The sequence below is a fragment of the Ochotona curzoniae genome, unplaced genomic scaffold (genome assembly GCF_017591425.1).
Source record: "Ochotona curzoniae isolate NIBS_2020 unplaced genomic scaffold, NIBS_Ocur_1.0 scaffold_3208, whole genome shotgun sequence".
Lineage (NCBI taxonomy): Eukaryota > Metazoa > Chordata > Mammalia > Lagomorpha > Ochotonidae > Ochotona > Ochotona curzoniae.
Window position 1 is genome coordinate 4,009,013 of NW_024467106.1, and position 26,771 is coordinate 4,035,783.

A 26,771-nucleotide genomic window follows, 5' to 3' on the forward strand; every position below is an offset into this window, starting at 1 on the left:
CTCGGGGCAGCAGGCACAGGCTAGCCTGGCAGTGACCCACACCGGGAAGAAAAGGCAGGAACAAAGCAGGTGAGCTCCAGGGGCCCAGAGAGGTGACCGGAGCAACGTCTGTCCTCAGCCTGCGGTCACCCACTCATGGCCACCAATCCTGGCTGGGAGCTGTGAGGGAGAGCACGGACAAACGTCTGCTCAGGCAGGACCAGACGATGGCACACGGCAGGTATGTGCTGTCTGCCACGTGCCTCACCTTGCTGCAGGCGGCAACACCAAGAGGCAAACCTGGGCCAACTTTCTGAAGTCCAGGGCCTCCTTCCTGGTGCCCTAACAGCCAGCTTGGACACCCCTGCTGCCACCTTCACACATGATGAGGAGGGACCCCAACATCCACCCTTGATCCCAACTACCTCTGCTGCCAGACTGGAAATCTTTCAAGTAGGGGACCCCAAGGTGGTGAGCCAACACCTGCTGTCACCACGGAGCCTTGGAGCGCTTGGGGAGGAGGGAACCCCTGCACATTTCAGGGTCCAGTCAGAGGTGATGGCCACCCCACTCCGGAAGCATCTCCAGGTCACGCCAGGGACAGACACTGTGGGAGGCACCAAGGCCACGCACCTGCAACCTCCCCTCCCCAGAAAGGCTCTTTCTCAAAATTGAGTCATTCTCCCTGAGCTTCAGCTTATCTGTAAAATGGAAACAATAACAACGACAGGTGGAAGAAACACAGACTTTTCCCCAGTGATGGACTCCTAAGCGCTGCCATGGGGCGAACCCTGGAGCAGGGACTCTGGGGCCAGGGCAGTGCCCAGACAGTCTTTGTCCTGGGAGCTGTTGAGATGATGGGATTGGGGTACAGGCCCGAAGCAGCCAGCTGCCCGCTGTTCCACTGCCTGTAGGGACAAGAAAGGAAGTCCAGGGCTGGGTCAGGACGCACGGACCTAAGTCAGACCAAGAGGAAGGGGCGGCCACATGTGCCCAGGACATTGGGCATCTGAGGGACCACAGACAAAGTGGCAGGGCCTGGCAGGCCTGGTCCAGGGCCCCGAAACAACTGCTACCTGTAACCAAGGTGTCACGGCACCTAGGTGAGAAGTATGGCCAGGGTACCACCCAAGAAGCAGGTGGAGACCAGGCCGCCTCCCTGTACCCCAGCTGGTATCTGCCTGTGCCATCCCGACACCCCACTCCTGCCTCAGTCCTCCTCCGGGCTGGTCTCCCTCCCAGTTATCACAGCAAGTGGCCCTGTGGGTGGGAGCAGGCCTGGACAGCGCACAGACCACCTCCCAGGAGGCTGCAGACGCGGAGGCACTACAGGCAGCAGGGACCCCAGAGGATTCCGCAGCATCTGGTGAGGAAGTTGAGGGATGATGGCAGCTGGAGCTCAGGCAGCATGACCAGCAGCAGGTGGCAGTTCTGGCTCCAGCCCGGAAGAGCCCAGGACAATGGCCCAGCCCTGACCTATGTGCCGTCTACAATGACAAGGTACACAGGGAGTGGCCACTGACCTCACCAGGGTCCTCAGGAGCATGGAGACCCATGCTGACAGTAAGTGGCTGCCAAGCAGTCACGGAGCTTGCACAGGCCCACCCACCCGGCCGGGGCCACCAGAAGTCAGACCGTGACATCTGCTGGTCACTGGCTGAGGCTCCACCCTCCGTGTGTGCCCGTTTCTCAGGCTATGCCTCCAAGTGAGGCCCCTGGCCTGCCCTGCTGTATCTGTGCTCCACAGTGCTTTCTGCAGTACATGGGGGGAACTGCATCCAGGCCCCTCCCTCCAAGCCGGACACAGCTGCCAGGTCCCCAGGAGGGGAGGGGGACAAAACTCCCAGGTCCCATGACTGGCTTCATTGACAATCCCGCAGGTGGACAACCAGATCTAGCAAACACACATACAGGATGGGGCTCACGTAGGGTCCCAGGATGGACGAGAGGAGGCTTTGTGCCTAACTCACTCACAGCTGTCTGGTTTGCTCCTTGTTCCAACATACATGGCCAGGCTCCATCCCAGGAACCAGGGGGCAGTGAAGCAGCAAAGCGAGCCCATCTTCCTGGTGCCCACTGCTAAGCGGGAGCAGATGGACAGGTAGGCCATCAGCACTGGTCAGAGAACAACAGAGCTTGGGCTGTTCCTCCTCTGGACACAGCTGGGGGCTGGGCTGCAGCCAATCCTCCCTAAGGTTGGAGGGAGAAGGTGATGGAAGTCAGGCGGGACGTGGCTTGGAGCTGCTGGGACACAAAGAACCTGGACCACCATTCAGCATCCAGCTGCAGGCCACCATGTCACAGATGGGATGGAGATTTTCATGGGAACTTCAGCCCTGATCCTGGGGCGGGGCCATCATCATTTGTCCACAGTTAGGAAAGAGCTTGGCCCACAGGCAAGAGCCCCACAGGCTAGAGGCCTATCCTGGTACGTGAGCTCCAAGCAGCAGCAGAGGGCTGGGCAAGCTGTCCTGGCTCCATTCTGCAGAGGGAAAAGCTGAGGTTCCAACAAGCAAGTGGCCCCAGGCCTAGGGAGTGGAAGGGGGGAATCTGATGCCGGCTCAGTCTGCAGCTACAGCCAGAGAGCCCCATCTGGTTCCCGTGGTGGCTTAAAGGGGAAAAAGGAAAAAGAAAAAAGAGGCCAGAGCCGCGGGGTCCAGGGTGGCTGGGCTGGAACGAGAGAGTGGCCCTTGCAGGCTGCCTTCCCACTGACAGCCCATGCTGGCACGGAGCTATTTATGCCTTGGATCCAGCATTCCTCAAAGCCACATTCCTCTTACCCTCCCCGCCACCCTGCCCAGGAAGCCAGAGCCCAGTGTCCTGAATGCCCCGCCAGCCTCCTGGGGCTATTGCCAGAGCCCAGAACTGGCAAGCCAGCAGCTGCCCTGGGATCCTTCTGGGGCCAGCGGCGCCTTGCTGCCTGCAGGCAGTGTGCTCGGGGCACCCCAGGGCTGATGGGAAATAACACCCTGACTGCAGGTCAGCCGGAGGAGGCGAGGCAGGGCACAGGCTCTGGGCTGCTGTACCTGCCACCTGGAGGTGGCATTCCCAGGCCTGCCTGTGGGTGGCTCCCTGCTGTCCAGTGTATAAGCCACGGTCACCCTGGTGTCCTATGCTATACCCCCGAGAACCTGGGCTCTGCCCATACTCATCAGATATTTCCTGAGATACCTGGAAGGGATGAGAGGGAACAGCTTCTACCACCTCACCTCATCCTGTACCCCAGCCCCCACCTGCAGCCTCCTCAGGGCAGGTCCTGACACTGGGGTGTTTGGCTCCTGTGCCCACTCAGACTGGGCGTGGTCAGCACAATGCTGGACCCAAGGTCAGCGGTGGAGTGTCCCCTGGGAGTAGCACAGGCAGTGGGGGGTGGCTGCCCACTGCCCAGGCCGTGCACCCTGGATGTCTCAAGACTTCTCCTTCCTGGAGGAAGCAGAGACAGAAGCAGCCCCAACCTCCTCCAAGAGACAAAACATTTAGAACAGGAGGCCAGCATCAGGGCATAGCAGAAAAAGCCACTGCCTGTGACATCCCACATGGGTGCCGGTTCAAATCCCGGCTCCTCCACTTCCAATCCAGCTCCTTGCTCATGCACCTGGGAAAGCAGCAGAAGATGGCCCAAGCGCCTGGGCCTCTGCACTCACATGGAGGACCTGGATGGAGTTGCAGGCTCCTGGCTTCAGCCTGGTCCAGTGCTGGCTGTTCTGTTGTAGCCATCTGGGGAGTCAGCCAGGAGATGAAGATATCTCTCTCTTCTCTCTCTCTCTCTCTCTCTCTCTCTCTCTCTTCTCTCTTTCTCTCTCTCTCTCTCTCTCTCTCTCTCTCTCTCTCTCTCTCTCTCCATTGCTGTCTCTTTAACTATGCCTTTCAAAATAAACACACTTTAAAAAGTCATCTTGAGCAATGGGATAGTCACAGGTGGAAGGACTTTGACCGCCATACACCCTCACTCCAGCACAAGAATGCGGGACAGCTGGGCAGGATCGCCAGCTGCAGGTGCAGCCTCTGGCACCGGGGCACCCCGACCTGGTACAGATGGCTCCGAGGCCACAAGGCTTCCATATAGGCATGAGAAGCATGTGGGCTCAGGTGGGTTAGAAGGCCTTGGGCTCAGCTGGCACCTGCTCAGGCCTCCTCTCATTCACCTGTGCCATGGACAAACACTCCCTGCTCCCATGGCCATGGGAGCCAGCAGACCCGCAGGTTCTGCCCTCAGTGCTGGGCGAGCAGCGGCTGTTCCCACCCCTGGGGTCTCCAGGGGACCACCATGGCTGCCGGGGGCACTAAGCACTGGCATCCAGGTCCCTCAGCCCTCATCTGAGAGCATCTGTTATTTGCAACCTTTCCTGAGGCTGCCCCCATGCTGCACAGCCATGCTTAGGGCATGCATGTGTGCGAGCAGACACGCCGGCCCACGCCCGCCCGACACAGGTCGTGACCCGCTGCCCCGGCTGGGAGCTGCAGGTGAAAAGCAGGATGTGTGGCACCATAGGCAGCGCCTGCAACACCCACGCATCTCCGTAGCACTTCTCCCGACACGAGGCCCCTCGCCAGCCCCAGAGTGGGACAGGGCAGGTGGGGGTCGATCTGCAATGGGGCCATGGACACAGCCCCAGGCAGCACTCACCAGGCACTTGGGAACAGCTGGCCCTCCCTGGCCGACGGTGATGCAACAGAGAATTTTTCTGAACTCGGACCCAGCTCTTCCGCAACTCCTGTTTTCCGCAAAGACTCTTCTTCTCATTCAGCCCCCACCAGCAAGAGCAGAATGAGACAGCAGAAGCCCAAGGAGATGGTCCACGGCTACCGCCCCACAACAGAGTCCAGGCCCGCTGCACCTGCTATGCCAGCCCTGGGGCTCCAAAACGCTGCACAGAAAGGGAAACTGAGTCGGGTAGTGGGGTACAAACATGTCAGGGTCCAGGCAAGGATGACCTGGGACTAAAACCCACCTGCAGTGGCCCAGAACTTCCGGCCTACCTATCCTGTCCTTGGGCCCAGATGCGCAGTCAGCCCCTCCCCACTACACCCCACCCCACATGCTGACCAGCCAGGCTCAGTGCCCAGACGCCCCTACTTGTACTCACAGCCATCGAACTGAAGGCCTGTGGCTGCTCCAAGGGTGGCCGAGGTCCCTGTCCACTAGCACAGCCCACCACAGCCTCCCACCTGGGTGTCGGGGTGTGCAGAGCCCTGGGCCTGCCTGCAGGACAGCCATGTGTGACCTATCTATTCTCGGCTCACCCACAAGGTCCCTGTGGCTCCGGGAAGGGAGTGGCCCTCCAGGGTCACACAGCCTGGACACAGCAGTCCCCGCAGCCTCACCCTCCCTGCCATGCTCCACTCCGCTGCTCTTGGCTGGGTCACTTGGACATGGCGTTGCCCATGAACCTATGATGGTCCCCACCCCACTGAACAAGCCTCATGTGAAAAGTGGATACTGGTTCAGCCTATAATGTCAGAACAAGGAGACCCCTTCCTTTAACCACATGCTACTTCTCTGACCTACTCGAAAAGCGGAGTGATGAAAGAGAATTGGATCTTCCAGCTGCTGGACATGCCTGCAACAACCAGGGCTGGTCCATGCTGAGGCCAGAAGCAGGAACTCCATCCAGGTTGCCCACAGGGATGGCAGGGGCTCAAACCCTTGAGCCATCATCAGCTGCATCCCAGGATGCCTTAGGAAGAAGCTGGGGCACAGGTGGAAAAGCTGGGACTCGAACCAGCGCTCTGAGAGAGGAAGCCGGCATCCCTCGCAGCTGCTTATGGTGCTGTACTCCACAGCAGCCCCAAGGACTCCCTTTTGCAGCTTCCTCACCAAAGAGGCAGAGATGGTTGGAATAAGGGAGCCATATTACGAGACCTGGGCGAAAAAAGCAGAATGCCCCCACAGCCTAGCTAACCTACAGCTGGAGGGGCCCCGAGTTGTTGGCAGTGTAGCTGTCCCATGGCCCTACGGGGTGGACACGTCACCTCTCTGGACACTCATTGTATCCATCTGTAAAGTGAGGGACCCCAAGAGTCTCGTCCGGCCCAGAAGTCCCGGGATTCTAGGAGAGTCATCCAAGAAAGGATGGCTACAACAGATCGCTTCCTCTTGTCTTCCCCACGACATTGGCATTGCTTAAGAAAAGCCATGCCGGATGCTGGCAAGCATGCCAGGAAGCGGAGGCTGTCTCATCCACACTCCTCGGAAATGCAAATTGGAACAACCCAGCCCTATTACAGCTTAGCTGCTTTTTAATCAAAAGCCTTTTAGAGGGCGGGGTGTGGCCTGGCAACTAAGACGCCTCTTGGGACTCAGCCTGCGTCCAAGTCCTTGGGTTCAAGTCCTGGCTTCACACCCAAGTCCAGCTTCCTGCTAACATGCACCCTAGGAGAGAAAAGGCCACAGCTCAAGCAGCTCTATGGGGGACACCTGGGGTTGAGTTCAGGGCTCCCAACTGGACACCCCCCCAACAACCCTTAAGCTAACACAGACATTTGGGGAGTGAGCCAGTCCCCCCACTTTTTTAAAGGGTTACAGAGAGACCACAGGAGAGAGAGATCTGGATTACTCTCCGTGGCCAAGCTGAGCCAGTCTGAAGCCAGGTCTGCCACGCGGCTGTAGGAGCCCAAGCACCTGGGCCAAGTGTGCCTTCTCGGATGCATTAGCAGGGAGCTGGATTGGAAGTGGAGCAGCCGGGACTGGAATTAGAACACATACAAAATATTAATGCTTCGAGCTGAGGCGTAACCTACTATGCCACAGTACCAATCCCTCTCTCTGTGTTTTTAATAATAAATAAGTAAAAATGTTAAAAAGCCTTTAAAAATATCCTTACCTTTTAACTCCATGATCTCATTTTTTGGTGATTTATCTTCAAGGAACAACACATTCAGAGTTCGTACATCTTTGTAGATGCCACACACTGGGAACTTGGCGCTATGGGGCAGTGTGTTAAGCCATCTGCTAGCGTGCCGTATGCCTCTGTGCTCCACTTCCAACCCAGCTCCCTGCTAATGCGCCTGGGAAAGCTGCCCTGGCATTTGTCGCCATCAGGGGAGGGATCAGCGACAGAAGACCTCTGGGCAAATGGCCTGTCTCCATCTACTGCTCTGCCTTTCAGATAAAATGGTAACTAAATATTTTCCAAAAAAAAAATACAATACAGAGGCAGGTATCATGGGACATGCCACTCGGTAGCTTCACCATAATGACCAGGGAGACAATTGACCATGACCCTACCACCCACAGAGGACACCAAGATGGAGTTCCAGGCTCCTGGCTGGGGCCTGCCCCCCAGGCCTAGCTGCTGCAGACGTGTGGGGAGCGAACCAGTGGATGGGGGAACTCTCTGTCCCTCATTTTCATTTGCCTTTCAAATAAATAATTTTTTTTAAAAAAGCTGTAGTATAAAAGCTGTTCATCAGAGCACTATTCATATTGAGAGGAAAAAATAGCACCCTAAGTATCTGATGACAGGGGACGAAATAAAATATGCTGCATTCATAAGCAGTACTATTTTAAAACCCCTAAAAGCCCCCTTGTGGGACAGCTAATGATTCCAACATTCACGACTGTGTTACAGAGTAGACCATCTGGGATACAAAGTGACATTCACGAGAGGGTCCTGCTAGGCTTCCTTCCTGCCCCTCTCTAGGCTCCACCCTCATGTCAGCTCCCTGAGGTCCACCTTTCATGTCAGCATGCTGTCCCCAGGCTCTGCTCCTGCCCAAGCAGGGTCCCACTGCACCCGATCCCACGGCTGCCCTGGAACCTAGGGAGAGGCCAGAGCCCCATGCAGTGGCCCTGAGCCTGCTTCCCTCGCCAGGCCCTTCCTTGGCCCACCCTGGAGACATCCAGGAAGCCACTCGGAGAGGGCTCACAGGAGCTGGCTGGTGCTCAGAGAGAGTGAGCCGCTGGCCTGGATCACACAGCCGGTTCTCCAGGACGTGCCTTCACCCCACACCCCACCCCGGGGTCACTGTCTCAGGGACTGCTCTAAGGCCCCTCCGCAGGCCCCAGCACCGATACACAGAACCTGCACCCTCCCCTGCAGAACCCTCACCTCCCACTCTCCGGCTGTCTTCCCCTGCCCAGGCCCACTGCAGCCCCCACACGGGGCCCAAAGGCATGCCAGATCCCGCCCCCACTCCAGTTAGCCCACCATGCTTGAGCAGGATCCGGGATGGAAGATGGGGAGTGGGCAGTGGTGAGCAGACAACATTCCTTATCCACTAAGAGGAGACCCCAGGGGTCCCACGCAGCCACACACAGCGACACCTGCTCCTCCCACCCTCAGACCCCAACTGCAGCCAGGCACCCACACTGCTCTCAGCCACTGAGGCAACTGCAACTGCTCAGATGGCTCCACTGCTCCTCCTGCTTGAAGCTGCTTCTCCCCAACAAACTTCTCCTCCCCCAGCTGCTCTCTCCCCTCAAAGCTGCTTCCTCCCCACCCAGCTGCTCTCTCCTCTCCCTGTCTTCCCAAGCTGCTCCTCCCCACCCAGCCAAGCTACTGTGCCAGGCATCATCCTGGACATAAGGAAAGCCGATAGAGATTCAAGGTTAGCAGGCAAGGTCATTGCAGAGCTCAGGCTGACCGAGAACTGCGAGGAGATGCCACGCTCATGCCCTGGCTGCAGGGTTCTGGGAGCACCTGGCAGCATGGTGGGAAGAGGCCAGCGGGATAGTGGGGTGGGGGGAAGAGGGCTGCTGCAGATGCCTTGAACTCCACTCACCCAGTGTCTGGGACTCCCTGGCAGCTTCTCCTCCCCGACAGCAGGGTGCCATCTCTCATTCCCTTCGCTATCTCCCAGCAGGTCAAGATGGCCTGGAATTGACAGGTGAGGCTAGGGGTCAGACCATATTAGCTGCCCCAAGACGAGGTCCCCTTAAACCACCGTTAAGTCCAGATCAAGAGGAAGCTGAATCGTCAGTATCAACGATGGCTGGGGCAGCACAGGGTTGGCCAAGATATAGAGGGGACACTGGCCTCTCTTCCACACAGGAGTGCTTGGGGTCAATTCGCAGCTCCACTTCCAACCCAACTTCCTGCTGGTGTGCACTCTGATAGAGGGGTGATGATCAATTACATGGGCCCCTGTGATGCCAGCATCCCGTGGGCACCTGTTTGAGTCCCAGTTCCTCTACTTTCTGTTCAGCTCCCTGCTTGTGGCCTGGGAAAGCAGAGGAGGACGGCTCAAAGACTTGGGACCCTGCATCCACATGGGAGACTTAGAAGAAGCTCCTGGCTCCTGGCTTCAGATCAGCTCAGCTCTGGCTATTATAGCATTTGGGAAATGAATCAGTGGATGGAAGATCTTTCTCTCTGTCCCTCCTTCTCTATAACTCTGCTTTAAAATAAAAAAATAACATACATTTTTAAAATGATCATCAGCATAACAGAATCCACAGCACTTAATGAGCACTTGGCACTTGCTGCTGTGGATCAGGTCCAAGGGTAGACACCATGCACATACCCATTTCACAGATGAGGAAACTAAGCCTCATTTCAGTGAGGAGGTTGGCCTGTCCCACAGCCCTGAAGCACAGGGACTCCAGCAGCTTCACCCTGAGCAGCAGGAGAGCGGGACTAGGCCTCTCAAGAACATGGGGAAGGCCTGGCGTGGTAGCCTGGCAACTAAAGTCCTCCCCTTGCATGCGCTGGGATCCCATATGCTCGCCAGTTCTAATCCCAGCAGCCCCGCTTCCCATCCAGCTCCCTGCTTGTGTCCTGGAAAAGCAGTCGAGGACGGCCCAAAGCCTTGGGACCCTGCACCTGCGTGGGAGACCTGGAAGAAGCTCCTGGCTCCTAGCTTTGGATCAGCGCAGCTCCGGCTGTTGTAGCCACTTGGGGAGTGAATCAGCGTATGGAAGATCTTCCTGTTTCTCCTCTCTGTACATCTGACTTTCCAATAAAAAATAATGAATAAATCTTTAAAAAGAAGGAGAGAGAGAGAGAGAGAAGAGAACAGAACAGAACAGAACATGGGCAATGCTGACCACTGCTCTGGATTCAGGCTGGGCCCTCTGCTCCCAGGCCTGAACCTCGCCGTGGATGGTGCTGCAAAGAAGGTGAAAGTCTGGCTGCTCGGCCTGAAGGCAGGACAGAGGGTTCTAGCCAGTCTGCAGGCAGATGTGCACAGCAAGGGCCATCCAGCCACAGCCTCCACAGGTCACGGAGTCACCCAGGACAGAGTCCAACACTGACAATTCCCAGGAGCACTGGGGGGCAGGTGCGAGAGAGCTCCCCTCTGAGCACGCTCCAAGCGCTGCAGCCTGCTGAGCGCAAGGCGGCCTGGAACCCCACACAGCTTGTGCCAGCGTTCGACAAACACCAGTCACGGATGTGGAAGTCCTGGGCACCCGCCCAGGCCTAAGAAATCACAAATGTGGGTGGGTAGGCGTTCCATACACCCTGGGGTTCCACATGCTCCCCAAGACTCCCCCCTCTGAGCATAGTTCTTCTTTACCCCTAGAAGCCCCCAGAACAAAGAACAGGTGACGCTGCTACCCCCAAAGAAGCTGCCCCAAGAGGCTCCCTCTGCCTGTCCCTGCTGGGCGACGTCAGGCCACAAATAATCCGGGGTGCACCACATGTGACTGCCAGCCAGTGGGGCCAGGCACTGGCGCTGAAGCGCTTGCCGACACTGGCCAGAAGGCTACCTGGCCCTGCCTGCCTTTTAAGGCTTTCCGCAGAGGAACCCCCACACCCCCACTGCCCCCATCCCGGGCCTTCTCCCTTCCTGCCCAGAACTGTTCCCCGTCTCCCAAAGCCTTTAAAAATAGCCCAGCCAGCACCACCCGCCGTTCCTAGCAAAGCCCCGTGACTCAACGTCTTTCCAAGCCGATGGATCTGCAGCAGGGACAGGGGATGGACACAAGCAGCCCCTTCCCCAGCGGTTCCACCACCAGGGGCTTGTGGCGGGACCCAGAAAGACACCCCTGGAAGGGCTCCTGGCTTGAACTTGGTGGTCTCTCCAGACCATGGCTTGGGAGAAGGGCATGGCCCAGACCTGGTATTGGCATGCTGTCACATGCCACCTGGGACTTCTGAGCCTCGGTTTCCTCCCCCATGCAGAGAAATGGGAAGGGCACCCAGGACGCGTGGCACCATGTTCATGGATGTGCACGCCTGGCATGGAGCTCCAGGAACCCCAGTTCCACCTCGCTGAGTGGCACCATCCCCCTTCCAGGGGGACGCCCCCTGCACCCTTCTGCCTCCCAGGCCCAGGGTCACAGCAAGCCCCACCTGCAGCCCCCAGCTGGAGCCCCATCCAGGCTGAACCTGAAGGAGTGCCCCACCAGTGCCACCACCAGCAGCCGGCCTGGGAAGGGCCCCCAGCTGCCCGACAGCATCACCGCTTGGAGTAGCAGCCTGTAGAGTACAGGTCTCCTTGTTCCACGTATGCCTGGGGAGCATGGGTCCCTGCACCCACCAGGACAAGCTCCTTTGTTCCAACCACACAGAGCCGAAGCCTGAGCCTGGACAGACCTGCAAATGTGCCGGGAGATGGATGGGGCTGGGGGGAGGGGAGCTGAGGTTGTGCAATGCACCAGGAGAAGCTGCCTCCAGCCTTCACCAGCACTGGGGGTGGGCAGTCGACACAGCACCTTGCTGCCCCATGCAGCTGCCCAGATCTGGCTTCTGAACCCCCAACCCAAGTCCACAGCCGCTGCCCCTTCCCAGGCCAACATGCACGCAGTCAGAGGCCTTTCAAGGCAATGTAGTCATCCTGTTTTCTGGCCCAAGAGGGACAGGGTGTCAGGCCCCAGGTCCCAGTACTTCCTGGCACGTGGGCACACCTGGAGAGGGGGTTAACCCAGTATGGAGAAGGCACAGGGCTGTGAAGCTTGGGCAGGTGAAGGGAGACACCTGGAGGGAGACTCAAGTAGAGAGAGCCGGCAAGGGCCCGACCCTCCTGTCGCTGCACACCACCCCAAGACCCCAACACTGCACCCTGCACCAACCTACTTCCCAGCCTGGCAAGCAGACACCTCGGAGGAGGAGCGAGGCCAGCCTGGACCCCGAGGAGACCTAGGGCTACAAATGCTGCGACCCTCGCGGCCAGCACGCACACGGCGGGACAGAAGAGGGGGCAACAGGCCGAGCCTGCTGCAGCGGCAGCGGCAACATCGTGATCCATGAATCACTCACCCGCCGCGCTCTGCCAGGCGGCTCCGCGCCACGCTGCGCCCGAGCACCCCTCCCGCGCCCCTCGCCCTCGCACACCCCCAGCTCTGAGAGGAGGGGTCAGAGACGGCAGAAGCCGGGGATCCCCCCACACACACACACACACTTGGGCCTTGTGAGGGGGTGGCCCGGCGCTCGCTGACTACCCCAGGCCAGGGCTGCACCGGGATGGTGGGGGGCGGGGTGCAGAACAATAGGTCCAGGTGTGATGCGGGGGCGCGGCGCGGGCAGCTCCCGGGGGTCAGGGGCGCCAGCACGGCAGGCCGCGCCCGAGGGGAGGTGACGACGAGGAGGCGGGGGAGAGAGGCCCCGGGGAGGGGCTGGGGATCCGAGTGACGGCGGGGGAGGGGCGCGAGGGGTGCGGGGTGCGGAGACGAGGGGCGCGGCGCGCGCGCACTCACAGTAGGTTTTCCTGGTCAGCTCCTCCACAACTTCAGGCTTCAACTTGCTGTTGGATTTCCCCATCCTCGGCGGCCGCGGCCCCCGCCCTCCGGGCCGGAGCCGGTCGGGGCGCCGAGCGGGAGCGGCCGGCCAGCCGCGGGCCGGGGCAGGGCGCGCGGAGGCCCGCGGGCCGGGCCGGGCCGGGCTGGGCCAGGCCGGGCCGGGCCGGAGCCGCGCCTTTGTCTGAGCGGCGCGCGTGCGGCCCGGCGCGCGGGGCTCGGGCGGCTGCGCTGCGCGATCGGCGGCGCGGGGGCTCCCGGGGCGCGGGGCGGCAGCTCGGCAGAGGCCCGGGCGGTCCGGGCGCCGCGGGCGCGGAGCTGCGCTGGGCCGGCCGCCGTGGCCGCGGTCGTCCCTGGTTACTGGGCTCCGCGGCACATGCTCGCCGCCGCGCTCGCTCTCGCCGCCGCCCCTGCGCTCCCCGCCTCCCGCCCGCACCGGCGCGCCAGGGGAGGGCCCCGAGCCGCCACTCAGCGGCCGGCGCCACCTCCCGCCCCGCACCCGCCGGGCCCCGGGCCTCCGCCCGCAGGACGCGCGGCCGGCTGAGCCGGGCAGTGCAATGCGGAGGGGCGTCCCGGGGCGGGGGTGGATGGGTTAGGGTGGGGCGCGCGCCCCCCGCCGCCCCCTTCCTCGGCGCAGCGGGGCGGGGCCGGCCTGGAAGAGGTGACGTGAAGGAGGCCAGCTCCCTGCCCGGCGCAGTTCATTCATTCGACACGGATTTGTGGGGCACTGGGGACCTCACCGGGCCCAGCGCTGGGAGGGCCCTGTCCCGCTGGATTGTCACTCGGGGTGGCGGGACCACTTCCCCGCGGCCTAGGGGGAAGGTGACCTCCTGTCTCAGCGTGGGGCTGCAAAAAGGTCGCCGAAAGACGAGGGAGGCTGCTGTCGCAGGGGCTGGCAGGCCTGGAAAATCCTGTCCCCCTCCCCTGGAATCTGGGCCTATGCCCACCACCCCTAGGAATAGACTTGAGTGGGCCTTGGGGCCTCGGTGCGGGGATGCAGGTCGCTAGCCAGAGCTCCACACGGATGGGCAGGGTCGAGGGACCCTGGGGTGGGAGGACCACGCCCTGGAGAATGGCCGTACAGGGCTAGGCAGGCCAAAGTTCAGAGCGGCAGTGGTCTCCAGGCCTGTGGGCCACTGGCATCCACGCCCTGCGGGAGTCCCCGTCCTGCTTCTGCGACTGCACACCTGGGAGGCAGCAGGTGACAGTTCAGGTGCTTGGGTCCCTGCCACCCACGTGGGAGACGCCATGGAGTTCCCAGCTGCCCGGGCCGGCCCCAGCAGTCATGGAGCCTGAACTAGCAGATCAGATGCAAGCTCTCCCTCTCTCTCCAGCTGTGTGTGATGAATGGTGATTTGGCTTCTCCTCTGTCCCAGCACAGAGCCAGCCCCAGCAGAAGGCCACCTGAGGCCCCTGGTAGTCACTCCCTGCCTGCTGTGAATGGACAGACAAGGAGGCAGGGCAGCCATCTTGAGGGTGTTGGTGGTTGGGGTCAGAGCCCCTCCTCTCACCGCTCTCCTGTCTCCAGCAGTGGGGAGGAGCTGGTGGCTAGGATCTCCTTCACCTGCCCACTTCTGCAATGCATCTTGCTGGGGTGAGGGCGAAAAGCTTAGCGCACCCCCTTCCCCTGCCCTCCAAACATGCCCCCAGCTTTGCCCTTGAGCCCTGACCTGGAGCTCGGCGGGAACAGAGAGTTATCTCTGTGTGTCACTGTTTCAAATAAATATATGTATTTTTTAGATTTATTTATTTTTATTGGGAAATCAGATATACAGAGAGAGAAGGAGAGACAGAGAGGAAGATCTTCCGTCCATTGATTCACACCCCAAGTGGCCACAAAGGCCGGAGCTGAGCTGATCCGAGGTCAGGTGCCATGAGCCTCTTCAGGGTCTCTGACACGGGTGCAGGATCCCAAGGCTTTGGGCCGTCCTCGGCTGCTTTCCCAGGCCACAAGCAGGGAGCTGGGTGGGAGGTGAGGCTGCTGGAATGCAAACAGGTGCCCATATGGGGTCCTGGCATGTGCAAGGCCGGGACTTTAGCCCTACGCCACTGCACCGGGCCCATAACTAATGTTTTAAAAGGATTTATTTGTATTAGAAATATGGAGTTACAAAGATAAAAGAAGAGGCACAGAGAGAGACCTTCCATCTGATGGTTCACTCCCCAAATAATGGCTGCAAAGGCCACAGCTGGGCAAGTTGGAAGCCAGGAGCCAGGAGTTTCTTCCAGGTGGGTGTAGGGTCCCAAGGTTTGGGGTCATCTCCCACTGCCTTTTCCAGGGCACAAGCAGGGAGCTGAATGGGAAGAAGAACAGCTGAGACACAAACCAGTGCCCATTTGGGATCCTTGCGTTTGCAAGGGGAGGATCAGCTAACTGAGCCATCATGCTGGACCCCAAAATAAAATCATTTTAAAATCCCATTTCACGGGCCCAGCGCAGTAACCTAGCAGCTAAAGTTCTCATCTTGAACACCTGGAATCCCATATGGGCGCCAGTTCTAATCCCGGCAGTCCCACTTCCCATCCAGCTCCCTGCCTGTGGCCTGGGAAAGCAGTCGAGGACGGCTCAAAGCCTTGGGACTGCACCCGCGTGGGAGACCTGGAAGAGGCTCCTGGTTTCAGATCGGCATAGCATCAGCCATTGTGGCCACTTGGGGAGTGAATCATCGGGTGGAAGATCTTCCTCTCTGTCTCTCCTCCTCTCTGTACATCTGACTTCGCAATAAAAACAAATACATCTTTTTTTAAAAATCCCATTTCACTTCCAATCCAGATTTTAAAAATTTGATTTTGTTATTTGAATGTCAGAATGGAAAGAGAGACCCTCTATACGCTGGTTTATTCCCCCAAATGACCAGAAATGGCTGAATCAAGAGCCAGGAGTTTCATCCGGGTCTCCCCTGTGAGTGCATGGTTGAGCTGCATGGATTTGTGAATGAGCAAGCTGCTGCTGCTGGTAGAGCAACAGGTGCGGGACCCATCTGGACTGGGGACGAACAGCTCCTCCTCCGCTCTCCCAGGCGCCTGTGACTGACAAGGGACCTCTTGGTTCCCGTTTGCCTGTAGTCTGCGGCACAGCCACCAGCAGGTGGGATGTTCGGGGCGGAGGGGCGGTTCTGGCAGCCAGCAGAGCCCAGGAGTGGGGAGGTGGGGGTAGGGGAGAGGTCTTTTGACTTTCCAGCAAGCATCAAGTCTCCAGGAAGGGTCCCAGGGGAGGCTGTTCTCAAAGCCCAGGGGTCCCAGCTAGAGCGCGCGCCAATGCAGAAGCAGGAGGTTGGTCCTCAGTGGACCCTAGCCTCATGGCATCCCCTGAGGGCCAAAGGGAGGGTTGGCATGCAGGACCTGCAAGAATGTGCCCGTCCACACCCTTGCCAGCAGGGAGGGGTGGAGACATAACAGGGCATCTGGGCTATTTAAAAGGACTTCACTCCCCGCTCTGCTTTCTGGTTCACTCTTTGCATGTCTCCCGCCAATTGGCCTGGGAATCTCCCAGACCACATTCCCAAGAAAACCCTCTTCCCTCTTTCCCTAGGTCTTTTAAAGCAGCAGGAAGTTGTGCAAGGCCAGGAGCCCCCAGGGGATTGCTTGTACAAGGGACCGGAGAGTGAGGACAGCAGCTGGACACACCTCTCCCGATGGTGGCAGAATTAGAACTCAGGGACTGAGGGGACAGCTGAAGATGGGTCAGGAGGGGGTGGGACACAGGGATGTCGGGACCGCTGGCTTCTAGTGAGCAACATGAGGCTGTGTCCTGGGATCTGGCCAGGCCACCCCTGCCCCTCTCCTCAGCTAGGGAGACTACGAGGCCACGCCAGGTCACAGGACCACCCTGGACGGGGCAGGCAGCTCACCAGACGGTCCCACTAGGACTGTGTGGGGGGCAGGTTTCCCTTATACACAATTAGGTACATCTTCTAGAAGAATGGGAAATGGAGACAGGTCTACTGCAGGGTGGGGTGTGGGGGTGGCAGCTAGCAGCCAAATCCCAGGACACCCCCTCCGCGGGGTAGCTTGTCTGCAGATAGCATCTCTTGGTGCTCCCCTCATGCCCCTGCACGGCATCCCAACCTCTGGCCCACCTGGCCACCAGACAGGCCGGAGAAGCGATCTGATCGGCCCACACTCTGGATGCGTGTCCCTTGGAATCCAGGAGCCCTTGAAGCTGGGAGCCACGCACGGGATGCTGAGTCGGGGAGGAGGCCGCAGGCTTGCTTCTCATACATTCCGTGGCTTCAGTAGTGCCCAGCATGGAACCCCGGCATGGAGCCAGCCGCACGTGGCTGCTACCACCTGGCAAGGGTGATTCTTGCCGCTGGCACACTCTAGTCTGCATGGGTCGTCCTCTGCTGCCTTCCCAGGTGCATCAACAGGGAGCTGGAAGTGGAGCAGCTGGGACTACAAGAGCTCAGGTTGCAGGCAGCAGATTAACTCTTTGAACCACAACGATGGTCCAAGTGTGGCTTCTGTACAGCTGGTGGTGTGGGCTGCCTGGCGACGGCCCTGGGTCTAAATGTCCCCCAGCTCGTGTGGTGGAAACCCGGTCCCCAGGGTACCCTCTCCAGGTGGTCGGGTCAGCAGGGGTCTCACCTCACGAATGCAGTAATCATCGCAGCAGGTTCAGTGTTGTGGTATGACCACCATATGGCAAATCGGCTGGGCTTTGTGAGGGCGTGGGCTTTGTGGGACACTGTGCTCCGGGGTTGGCCTCGGGCTCAGCTGGCTAGACGCTGTGTGGAATCCCCACGTTCCATATCCAAATTGTCGGGTCCGAGTGCTGTCCCCTCTTCCCACCTAGCTTCTGGCCAGTGTGCCCCCTCGGGGGGCAGCAGGTGGTGGCCACATGTGTCCAGGTGCACTGTCCCTTTCTCCTGTCATCTCCCACCCCATGACACGGCCATCCCACAGTATCTGAGAATGCATTCCCAACTCTGGGCTCTTACCGCAGCTCAGCTCTGACTTGCAGGTGTTTCAGAGTTGGAAAGCAATCCAAACCTCCCATGTGGGAGCACAAATCCTTCTCTATTGCCTCCCAGCTCTCTGTGTTAGCAGAAAGCTGGGGAGCAGGCACAGGGATTGGCTAAACTGTGGGGCCTAGTGGCTGAAGTCCTTGCCCTGCATGCACCAAGATCCCACAGAGGCGCTGGTTCCAATTTCAGAGGCCCCACTTCCCATCCAGCTCCTTGCTTGTGACCTGGGAAAGCAGTCGAGGATGCCCCAAAGCCTTGGGACCCTGCACCGGCATATAGAAGACCCAGAAGAGGCTCATGGCTCCTAGCTTCAGATTGGTGTAGCTCTGGCCATTGTGGCCGCTTGGGGAGTGAAATCAGTGGATGGAAGGTCTTGCTCTCTGTATATCTGACTTTCCAATAAAAAATTTAAAAAAATAAATCTTTGAAAAAGAACCTTAGGAGCTGCGATGTGTAGCAGTGTTCAGCAGCTGGGACTGACAGGCGTCACGCCTACCCTGTAGACGGATCTGGGGGTACCATGATTGTAACCCTTGTGTTCCAAGAATACGGGGAGTCCCCCCCTTGGCTTAGGTCTTGACCTGATTAATGCTTTAGTCTCCAGGGTGATAAGTGCGTGTTGAGCTTCTGTTAAGATGCCTACCTATTTTGTTTTTCCTGCTGCTATTATAAATGGGACTGTTGCGTTGTTTGCTGCAAGTGTATGGAGACACTTCCCATCACTGATCTGGCCTCCTCAGCCACTCCTGTGTCTCTTCACAGGCATATCCGTCACTCTGAAACCTTACTCTGACTACCATATGGCAAATAAGCTGGTGCAGAGACGAGGCTGGGAGCCAGTGGTTATGTAGGTGAGAAGTAAGGTTAGGGGCAGTGGCGGTGGGCATGAAACAGAACGAGGGATGGGAGCGTGGCACCCCCACCAGGAGGGTGGCTTTCACATGCCTTAAGACATTCCAGGAGGGGTGAGCAGTGGGGAGCAGTGATCTGGCTGCTACCTGGGACAACAGCATCACACATCAGCATGTGGGTTGGAGTCCCCCCTCTGCTTCCAGCGCCCTGCTAAGGTGCCTAGCAGGCAGCAGAGGGCAGCCCACCCAGAGGGCAGTTCCCGCCTCCTGGCTCTGGCCTGACACAGCCCCAGCTGTTGCAAGCATTTGGGGGGAAATGAGCGTACAGATCAAGATTTCTGTTCCTGTCACTCTGTCCTTCAAATACATACCAATCTACTGTAAACAGCCAGCCCAGCAGGCAGCTGAACAAGCCCTCGGGCTGCGGGCAGTGCCAGGCTGAAGCAGAGCCCACGTGTCAGAGTGGACAGCAGCAGGATGGAGGCTGCTGTCCCACGAACCCTCTAACCCGGACAGTGAGCGGGACAGCTCGCAGTGCGGAGGGCAGAGGGCAGGACCCAGCTGTGTCCCAAGCTGCTCACACGGGGCAGATGACCAAGGTCTCCAGGTAGGCACAACGGGGTGGTCAGATTGCTGGGAGCTGCGCAAGAACTGGAGGAATATTCACTGCTGATGGGAGGGATCCGATGAGGGCAGGGGGCCGGTGTTGGGGGACAGGACTTCGTGTGTGTCGACATACACGCTCCGCCCTGGGTGCTGGGAGTGACCAGCGCCACCTCCACGGCTGTGAGCAAGGTGCTCACTCCTGGCTGCGGGATGCTGAGGTGCTGTGGGTGAGGTTGCTACGGGTCTGTTTTATCAAGTGGATCCCTCCTGCCGACGAAGTCAACACTCCTGCAAACTGCCCCAAGCCGTTTAAGACACAAGGGAGTCACAGGACCCCCAGACGCCCGGTGTCCAGTGTCCAGTCCACAATGCTGAGCCAGCTGCCCCTCCTAGGGTGGAGCTGAACTGGCCGGGGCCAAGGGTTGACACAGATCTGCAGAGCAAGAAGTCTGGCACTTTGTTTTATAGGAACCATTTAAGGGGGCCTGTGCACAGCCCAAGGGAACGGAACATACAGCTGTCAATGGCTAGAATGGCAGCCCCCCCAACTCCCACAGCCTTGATAATTAAGGAGTCCCCCAATCACAGTCCAGGTTTTGGAAAGCTTCCCCGGGGTCCTGGGCCAGGGAGGGGATTGGCTGGTGCGGCAAGGCCAGTGGGGCCAGACACAGAAAGACCACTAGAGGGGCCGGAGCAGGCGTGTGGCCACCAGGAACAGGTGTCCTTCCTGGGCACCCACACGGCCTGCAGGACTGGGTCTAGGGGTGTGTGCAGGCTCCAGCACCCTGGTGGGCAGCATTGGTGAGCTGGCCCGATGGCAGCCAATCAGCTCTATCAATGAAGGGTTGGGAGGACTCTACCTCCAGGGGCCAGCGCAACCGCTCCTGGGCAGGAGGCAGTCTGCGGAGTAGACACTTCCAGACAGGAGCCCCAGCAAAGGAGAGGCGGCAGGGGGACATCGTGGAGCTGCCTGTCCTCATAGTGGCCTTGGTGAAGGAAGCTTGGCCCGGCAGAAAGGAGACAGATGTGCACGGAAGGCCCTCACATCCCAGCACGTTCTTGGGGTCAGCCTCCAGCTCCTGCTAGGCAGCGCTGAGAGTGAAGCTCTGCTCAGAAGCATGGGCCCGAGGTTGGCTTTCCTCATTTCTTTCCCTTTTGCCTCTCTCCTTTCCAAAGGCAGACAGACTCTTCCTCAAATGTCCGCTGGAACTGGGCACGCCCAGCAGGGAACTCCACCTGGGCCTCTCGTGTGAGTGGCAGTAAGTTGAAGACTTCCCAGGGGGTGCACTGGCAGGAAGCTGGAACGGAGAGTGGGGAATGCAGGCATTATGCCCTGGGATGCCGGGAGGGGTCTTCCATCTTCACTCTCCCAGTGGCTGCAAGAGCCAGGTCTGGCAGGACAGACGCAGGGGCCAGCAGCTCCAGTGTGGTCTCCCACCATGCGGGTGCAGAGGCCCAAGCACTCAGGGGCCAGCAGCTCCAGTGTGGTCACTTGGCCATCACTTGCTGCTTTCCCAGGCGCATTAGCAGGAGGACGGTCAGAGGCAGAGCAGCTGGGCCTTGAACCAGTGCTCCAGTCCAGGATGCCAGCATCACGAGAGAGCAGCTGTACCCCGTAAATGCCACCTTCACTCCTGTACTTGGCGCACAATCCTAAGCTTGTGTAACACAAATCTATACGAGAGCCAACAGACGCATTTTAAAAATATATTTTATTCAAAAGGCAGAATTACAGAGAAAGTGAGGGAAACAGAACAAGATCTTCTATCTGCTGGTTCACTCCTCCCCAAATATCCGCAACAGCCAGTCGGGCCTGTCCGAAACAAGCCAGGAGCCTTTTCTAGGTTTCCTAAGTGGGTGCAGGGGCCCAAGGATTTGGGCTGTCCTCCACTGCTTTTCCAGGTGCATCAGCAGAGTTACAGAGAAGCAGAGACAGAAATATATAGAGAGACAGATCTTCCATCCATTTATTCACTCCCCAAATGGCCACAACTGCCAGAGCTAATCCAAAGCCAGGAGCCTGGGGCTTCTTCCAGGTCTCCAGGTGGGTGCAGAGGCCCAAGGACCTGAACCATCCTCCACTGCTTTCCCATTAACAGAAAGTCGGATCAAGAGTGAAACAGCTGCCACTCAAACCAGCATCCATATGGGATGCCAATACTGCAGGTGGAGGCTTTAACCTGGCACCAGCCCTGGCTCTGGCATTTCTTAGCTATGAGGGGCTGTGGCCAAGCCTGCCCCAGGCCCCAGCTTCTGCAGTCCTGAGACAGGTTCAGTGTGTGGTGTGGTGTGAAGGCAGCCAGACGCTGGAGAGGGCGAACCGGAAGGCACCACTTGCCCAGTCAGTGCGGAGCAGCAAAGCCATGGAGCCTGAGCAGTGCTGGGTCACTGCTGGAAGGCGCAGTGTGGCAGGGAATGGGCACGAGGGACCCTGTGGGCTGATGAAACGCCCCACACCTTGACTGCAGCAGAGGCCTCGGACCTGTGTGTGCACCTGTCAGAATTCAGTTCTACTGTATCAGACAGACCTCCACTTGGGAGTTTGGACAATTCAGATGTAGGGAAGTGGGCAGGGCTAGCCAACAGCCCGCATTTGAAGGAGGCGCAAGGAAGACCAGCTGGGCCCAGTGAGGACGTGGCTTGTCTGTCCCACAGAAGTACTTAGCGCCACCTGGCTGTGAAGGCATGCACCTGCTCCCAGCGTGGATACCTGTAACCCACACCCACTGCTTGGTCGCTGGTGTTGAACTAGCCACTGCCACCACTCTGCTAAGATCCCAGGACCTTCCCTGCTACTTGTCATGATTGTCTATGGGGCAGGTGGGAGGCACTTACCGAATTTAATGAAGAAAAACTCACAGAGGAAAAAGTCGGGAGGGGGAGGAAAGCCCTCCCTCGCACTGCGAACACACACTTCCTTCCGCCATGGAATCTTTATTTGTACACATGTGCAACACAGCCCGATTAACCCCTCTCCCCACACGCCGACCCCCTCTCCCAGAAACACCCGGCAGTCACTGGAGATCCCCTTGCTTTCCCCCGCTGCGACCCAGACAGCAGGTGAGGAAACTTCTGGATTAAAGGCACCTGATGGACGGCTCTTAGGGTCAGGTGACCAGGCCCGCTCGGGCTGCTGAGGAAGTCAAGAAACAGCCCTGGGTGGACGGAGCTTCTGGGTCCTGCAATCCTAACAGCACCTTTGGGACTAAGGAGCTGACCGCTTGCACCACTGGCACCGCTGGCACCGCTGGCAGGTGTGGCTGGCCGCCTCAGAAGCTCCCAGCCTGCCTTGTCAGGAGCCGACCACCTCGGGGGTCAGTGGGCTCTTCCGCTCCCCTCAGACCTTCATCCCAGAACTGCTCCTTCCTGGGCTGGCCATGCCGCAGGCTTCCTCGGGCCAGCTGACCGGGGCTAACATGTGCCTCATCCCTTCCCTTCGGGGCTTCTTGCACATGGCGACATCACCAGGAGACCTGGCCCTGCCACGCAAGCAGATGGAGCAGGCCCTGCGCAGCTTCGGGGGCGTGTCTCAAGCAGATTCCCCACCAGAGCCCCCGGCGGGAATGCATGTGGACAACCCTGGGATACTGCAAACGGACCCTTCTTGATGACCCAAGAGACGCCGCATCTAACTGACTCACTAAACCATAAAGGGAAAAATGAAGCAGCTGTCCGGGCCTGCAGGCTGCAGTGTTTGAGGCCAGGGCAGAGGCCAAGGGCAGGGGGCAGCAGGGGCATGGGGACACAACAGGCTGGCAGAGCGGGCCAGGTGTCGGGAGCCGGGCCAGCAACCCTAAATTGCAATCCAGGAACCTTCCTTGCAGGAGACATGGCGCAATTAGAAGTGGTGTATTCGGCACCATTCCGCAGCCCATCAGGGCCACCTCTGACCACAAGCCACACCTCAGCAGGTCCCCTGGGGACACCTCTCCACTCGGCTACGGAAAAGAGGCACCACCGCACACCACACACTCCTGGCCTGCATTCCCTCGGCTCCTGGCGGAGAGGGATGGGGCAGGGAAGGAGGTGGCGGAAGCAGGGAAAGGCGAGGGCCCATCCTGTATCACATCTGTGTGCTGGGAGGCTGCACTGCCTTGGCTGGCCACATTCCAGGGACAGACCTGGACATTTATAAAGTGTCCTCCTAAAAGGAAACTGGTGTGGCCAGAGCCTTTTATGCTAGAGCAAGCCATCCTCCTGGGAGGCGGAGCTGCAGACCCAGCTGTCGTCCAGCACACTGACGGCCATCGCTGCCAGCTCCTCCTGCAGGCACACCGGCATGCCGGACCACGGAGCAGGCCGACCCGCTCCCTGCCGCCATCGAGAGCCGGGGGGGTCGGTGATTGCTCTTGTTGCCCAAGAAGTAATTTTCTAGCAAAACGCATGCAATTTACTAAACCTGCAGCTGGCAGCACTTCCGGCCCACATGGATCTCTCAAAGCAAGACGGGTATTCTGTGTGGGCAGGGCGGCGAAGGGGAGCACAAGGCAAAGCTATAAATACCGCGGGCGGCACTGCGCCCTGCAGCCCAGCTCTTTGGCCCGATCCCTGAAACACTGTCAGCCTAAGTGTCCAAATACTGGTTACCATGAGCCCGTGGGCTCCAGACAGCAGGAGGGCAGCACAGGGAGCGACCAGCTTTGGACCCAATTACCTTAACTGAACAGTGGAGCTGATGGCTGCTGGGGTCCGGCCCCCCGGGAGGGGAGGGGCGGAGGGCTCACAGCGCTGCCTCAAAGCTGGAGTCACTCGGCTGGCTGTGCCCCTCGCGTCTGGGCAGGCAGGCTCTGTGCCAGGAAGCTGTGGCCGGCCACCCCATCTCCTCTGGCATTCCTGTTCCAGAAGGGTTGTGACTGCACAGCTGTGTCCTTGCAGTCACGCTGAGGATGAGCCAGGGACACACTCGGCCATGAGGGGTACCCAGGTTCATGACTGTCCTGGCTGCAGGGCTCACCGGCGCTCGTCCACACTCCCACACTCTCACTCAACCCCAGCCTGAGAAACGCGGACCCCAATCTGAACCCTTCCTGGCAGGGAGGGTTTACCACACTTCCTGCTCTTGCCAAGGAGCCTGGCACTGAGATGGCATCTGCTGCCACTCACTCCTGGGAGTACCCAGGAGTGCCCAGACGCTCAGTTGCACCTGCGCCTGCACTTTCGGCCTCAGGTTACTGCACTGGGACACAAAGTGCCACCGCCACAAAGTGACCACCTGGGGTACAGTCGCCGTCTCCCAAGATGGGGAGATGCCCAGCCCCTTCCCTCCAATACCCCGAGAGGCCAGAGGTCAGAGGCCAGGGGCAGTGGTGGCCCAGTCAGAGGGTGGAGGACACGTGGGGTACAGCGAGGGGCCTTACTTCCTCAGCTCACTTGGAGTGACACCAGCACAGGGAGGGGCAAAGGGACATCCTCAGGTTCCCAAACCTGGGACGCAGCAGTTGCGACAGACCCAAACTGGCAGTTAGACAGCAGCCCCAGGACAGTGGCGGGCACCCCAGAAGCCCCCAGGCCTAAGCATGAACTGCTTCCGGTGCCATGCTCTGGTCACATGCGAGTCCCTCGGTCACGACCCTGCGGGCAGCTCCTTATCTACTCCCCACAAGAACTGCGGTGTGCCAGCACCGGGCACCTTCACTCCTTCCCGTCCCTAAGTCTGGGGCCCGGGGCCCAGCTCCACTCAACTCCTCCACACAGAAACCTGGGCTTGCCCAAAGGAGAAGCGTCTGAGCGGCCATTTGCTGTGTAAGTGTTGGCTTGAACACACCTTCCCTGCCTTCGACTGTCCCTTAGGGAAATTCCTTCCTTTTCCCCCTCAAATTCTGACCACAAGGAAGGACAGAGGCCCCAGGAAGGGAAGGAGGGAGCGCTCCCAGCAAGCCGGGCCACGGGCTTGGGGAGGTGTGGTTTGCCAAAGCAGACCACACCTCCCCCACGAGACCCGCTCCCCACAGCAGAGCTGTGCCAGGATGGCAACCCTAACAGTCATGCCCGAGACCACTGGCTCGGGGGCCGGCTGAACCCGACCACCACCAGGGTGCAGAGCGAAGGTCGGGGCTTGCAGGGCCAGGAGCCGGGGGCGAGGGCGACCCGCGGCCGCAGTGCCGGCCCTGCCTCTCTCCGCTCACCAGTCTCACTTGTTTGTGTCAGCCAAGGAAGCAACAGCACTGTCCCCTTCCCTTCCTGGGGTCCTCAGTGGGCATCTGACCAGGTCTTTGAGGCTGTCAACCCTGCGCCCAGACACGACAGGCACACCTCTCCTGCCCCCTGCCCAGCCGCCACCGCTGCGCTGGCCTGCGGCACCCACGGGGCACAGCTGTGTGCACCTGTGTGCTCCAGTAGGAAAAAAAAAAAGGAATTTAAAAAGATTCTTCTTCCCTTTATCCTCCTCCTGTCTCCCTCCCTCCCCACGAGCCGCTCCCACCTGAGGGGAAGAATGCTAGCTGCCTGCCACCAGCCGCAGACCCAGTTCCAAAGCGACAGGCCGGAGTGGGCCGCGTGGCCCCTGGCTCCAGCCACGAGCCCACGTGGTTGCGGTCGCTGGCGGGAGGTGCCCTGGATCGCCAGCAGGCCCATCGACACGTGAACAGTCTGTGTGGGGTGCCAGGCTCGGGGGCATCACGCCGTGCCCGCCCAGCCGCCTGGGGGCTCCAGGGAGCCGTTGGTCGTCTTCCTGACCTTCTTCACGCTCTCTGTCACCCCCGACGCTGTCACTCTGAGGAACAAAACACGACAATCAGGGTGCTGCCACCCCCCCAGGGGACACACGTGCTCCAGGGAGCAGACCAACGCCCTGGCAGCTACGCAGCCTCGGCCAGCTCCCGACCTCTCTGCACTAGGTATAAACACGACTCCATTCTTACCGCAGCCTCGTCCACCTGTCAGGCCACCCACCCCCACCCGGGGGCCTCCACGCATCCTGCCAGGCACTGGTGCTTACAGCACCCAGTCAGAGCGGGCCACTCGGGAGTCGAGGAACCCAAGCAGGGCTCAGCGGAACTCCTCTGGCCACTCCGGGCCGGGTTGGACTGCTCCCACCAGCCCAGGGCCCGGTGTCAGAGATGTGGCCTTGGCCTCCAGGGTGTCAGCTCCCAGACCAGAACCCTCGTGTGCATTGCAGACAGGCCAGGGGACTGACTGCTGGACTGAGGCTTGGCCCAGGGGCGGAGGCTGCGTAGCCCCAGGGGCCACCACCTCCCACCCACCGGAGGCCAGCAGGGACAGTCATCGCATCCACCTCTCCCCAGACCCAGCCTCCCTGGACACACAGGGACATGGGGTCCCAGCCAGATGGTGCTGGGGCATAAGACTGCCTGGGCAAGCCGACCTCCCCTCCTTCCTGCTGCGCTCATGCCCAGAGCCGCCCCGTCCAACAAGATCCCACCGTGGCCAAGCTACGGTGCCCGCAGGATGCCAGGAGACTCTGCTCCATTTCCTTCCCTAAGAAGACCCTGGCAGCACACACTGCCCTCCGTGAGCCCACAGCACAGAGGGGAACCAGCCTCTGCCTGGGGGCTGTGAGGACTGTGGTGGGCAGAGGCTCAGTGCCTGAAAGGGAAAGGACAGGAGCGTGGAGGAGAAAGAGCCGAAGCCTCCTAGTACAGCGGAGGCGGTGCAGCTCCAGCCGGGCAGGGCAAGGCAGGGGCGGGCAGGGCAAGGCAGGGGCGGTGCAGCTCCAGCCGGGCAGGGCAAGGCAGGGGCGGGCAGGGCAAGGCAGGGGCGGTGCAGCTCCAGCCGGGCAGGGCAAGGCAG

The 26,771-nt window shown here is 59.8% G+C and overlaps 2 protein-coding genes across 3 annotated transcripts in view; both read right to left on the reverse strand.

Moving 5' to 3' along the window:
- NCS1 (neuronal calcium sensor 1) overlaps positions 1–12,630 on the reverse strand; it is a 33,770-nt gene extending 21,140 nt beyond the window's left edge. The window contains exon 1 of the mRNA XM_040963448.1: positions 12,560–12,630. Within this exon, the coding sequence (XP_040819382.1) occupies positions 12,560–12,623 (64 nt within the window). The 5' untranslated portion in view covers positions 12,624–12,630. The remainder of the gene's footprint in view (positions 1–12,559) is intronic.
- A 12,748-nt stretch (positions 12,631–25,378) lies between these two features.
- Positions 25,379–26,771, reverse strand: part of GPR107 (G protein-coupled receptor 107) — a 53,949-nt gene continuing 52,556 nt past the window's right edge. For both annotated transcript variants that reach the window (XM_041004327.1, XM_041004328.1), the window contains one exon: positions 25,379–25,734. In XM_041004327.1, the coding sequence (XP_040860261.1) occupies positions 25,638–25,734 (97 nt within the window). In that variant the 3' untranslated portion in view covers positions 25,379–25,637. The remainder of the gene's footprint in view (positions 25,735–26,771) is intronic.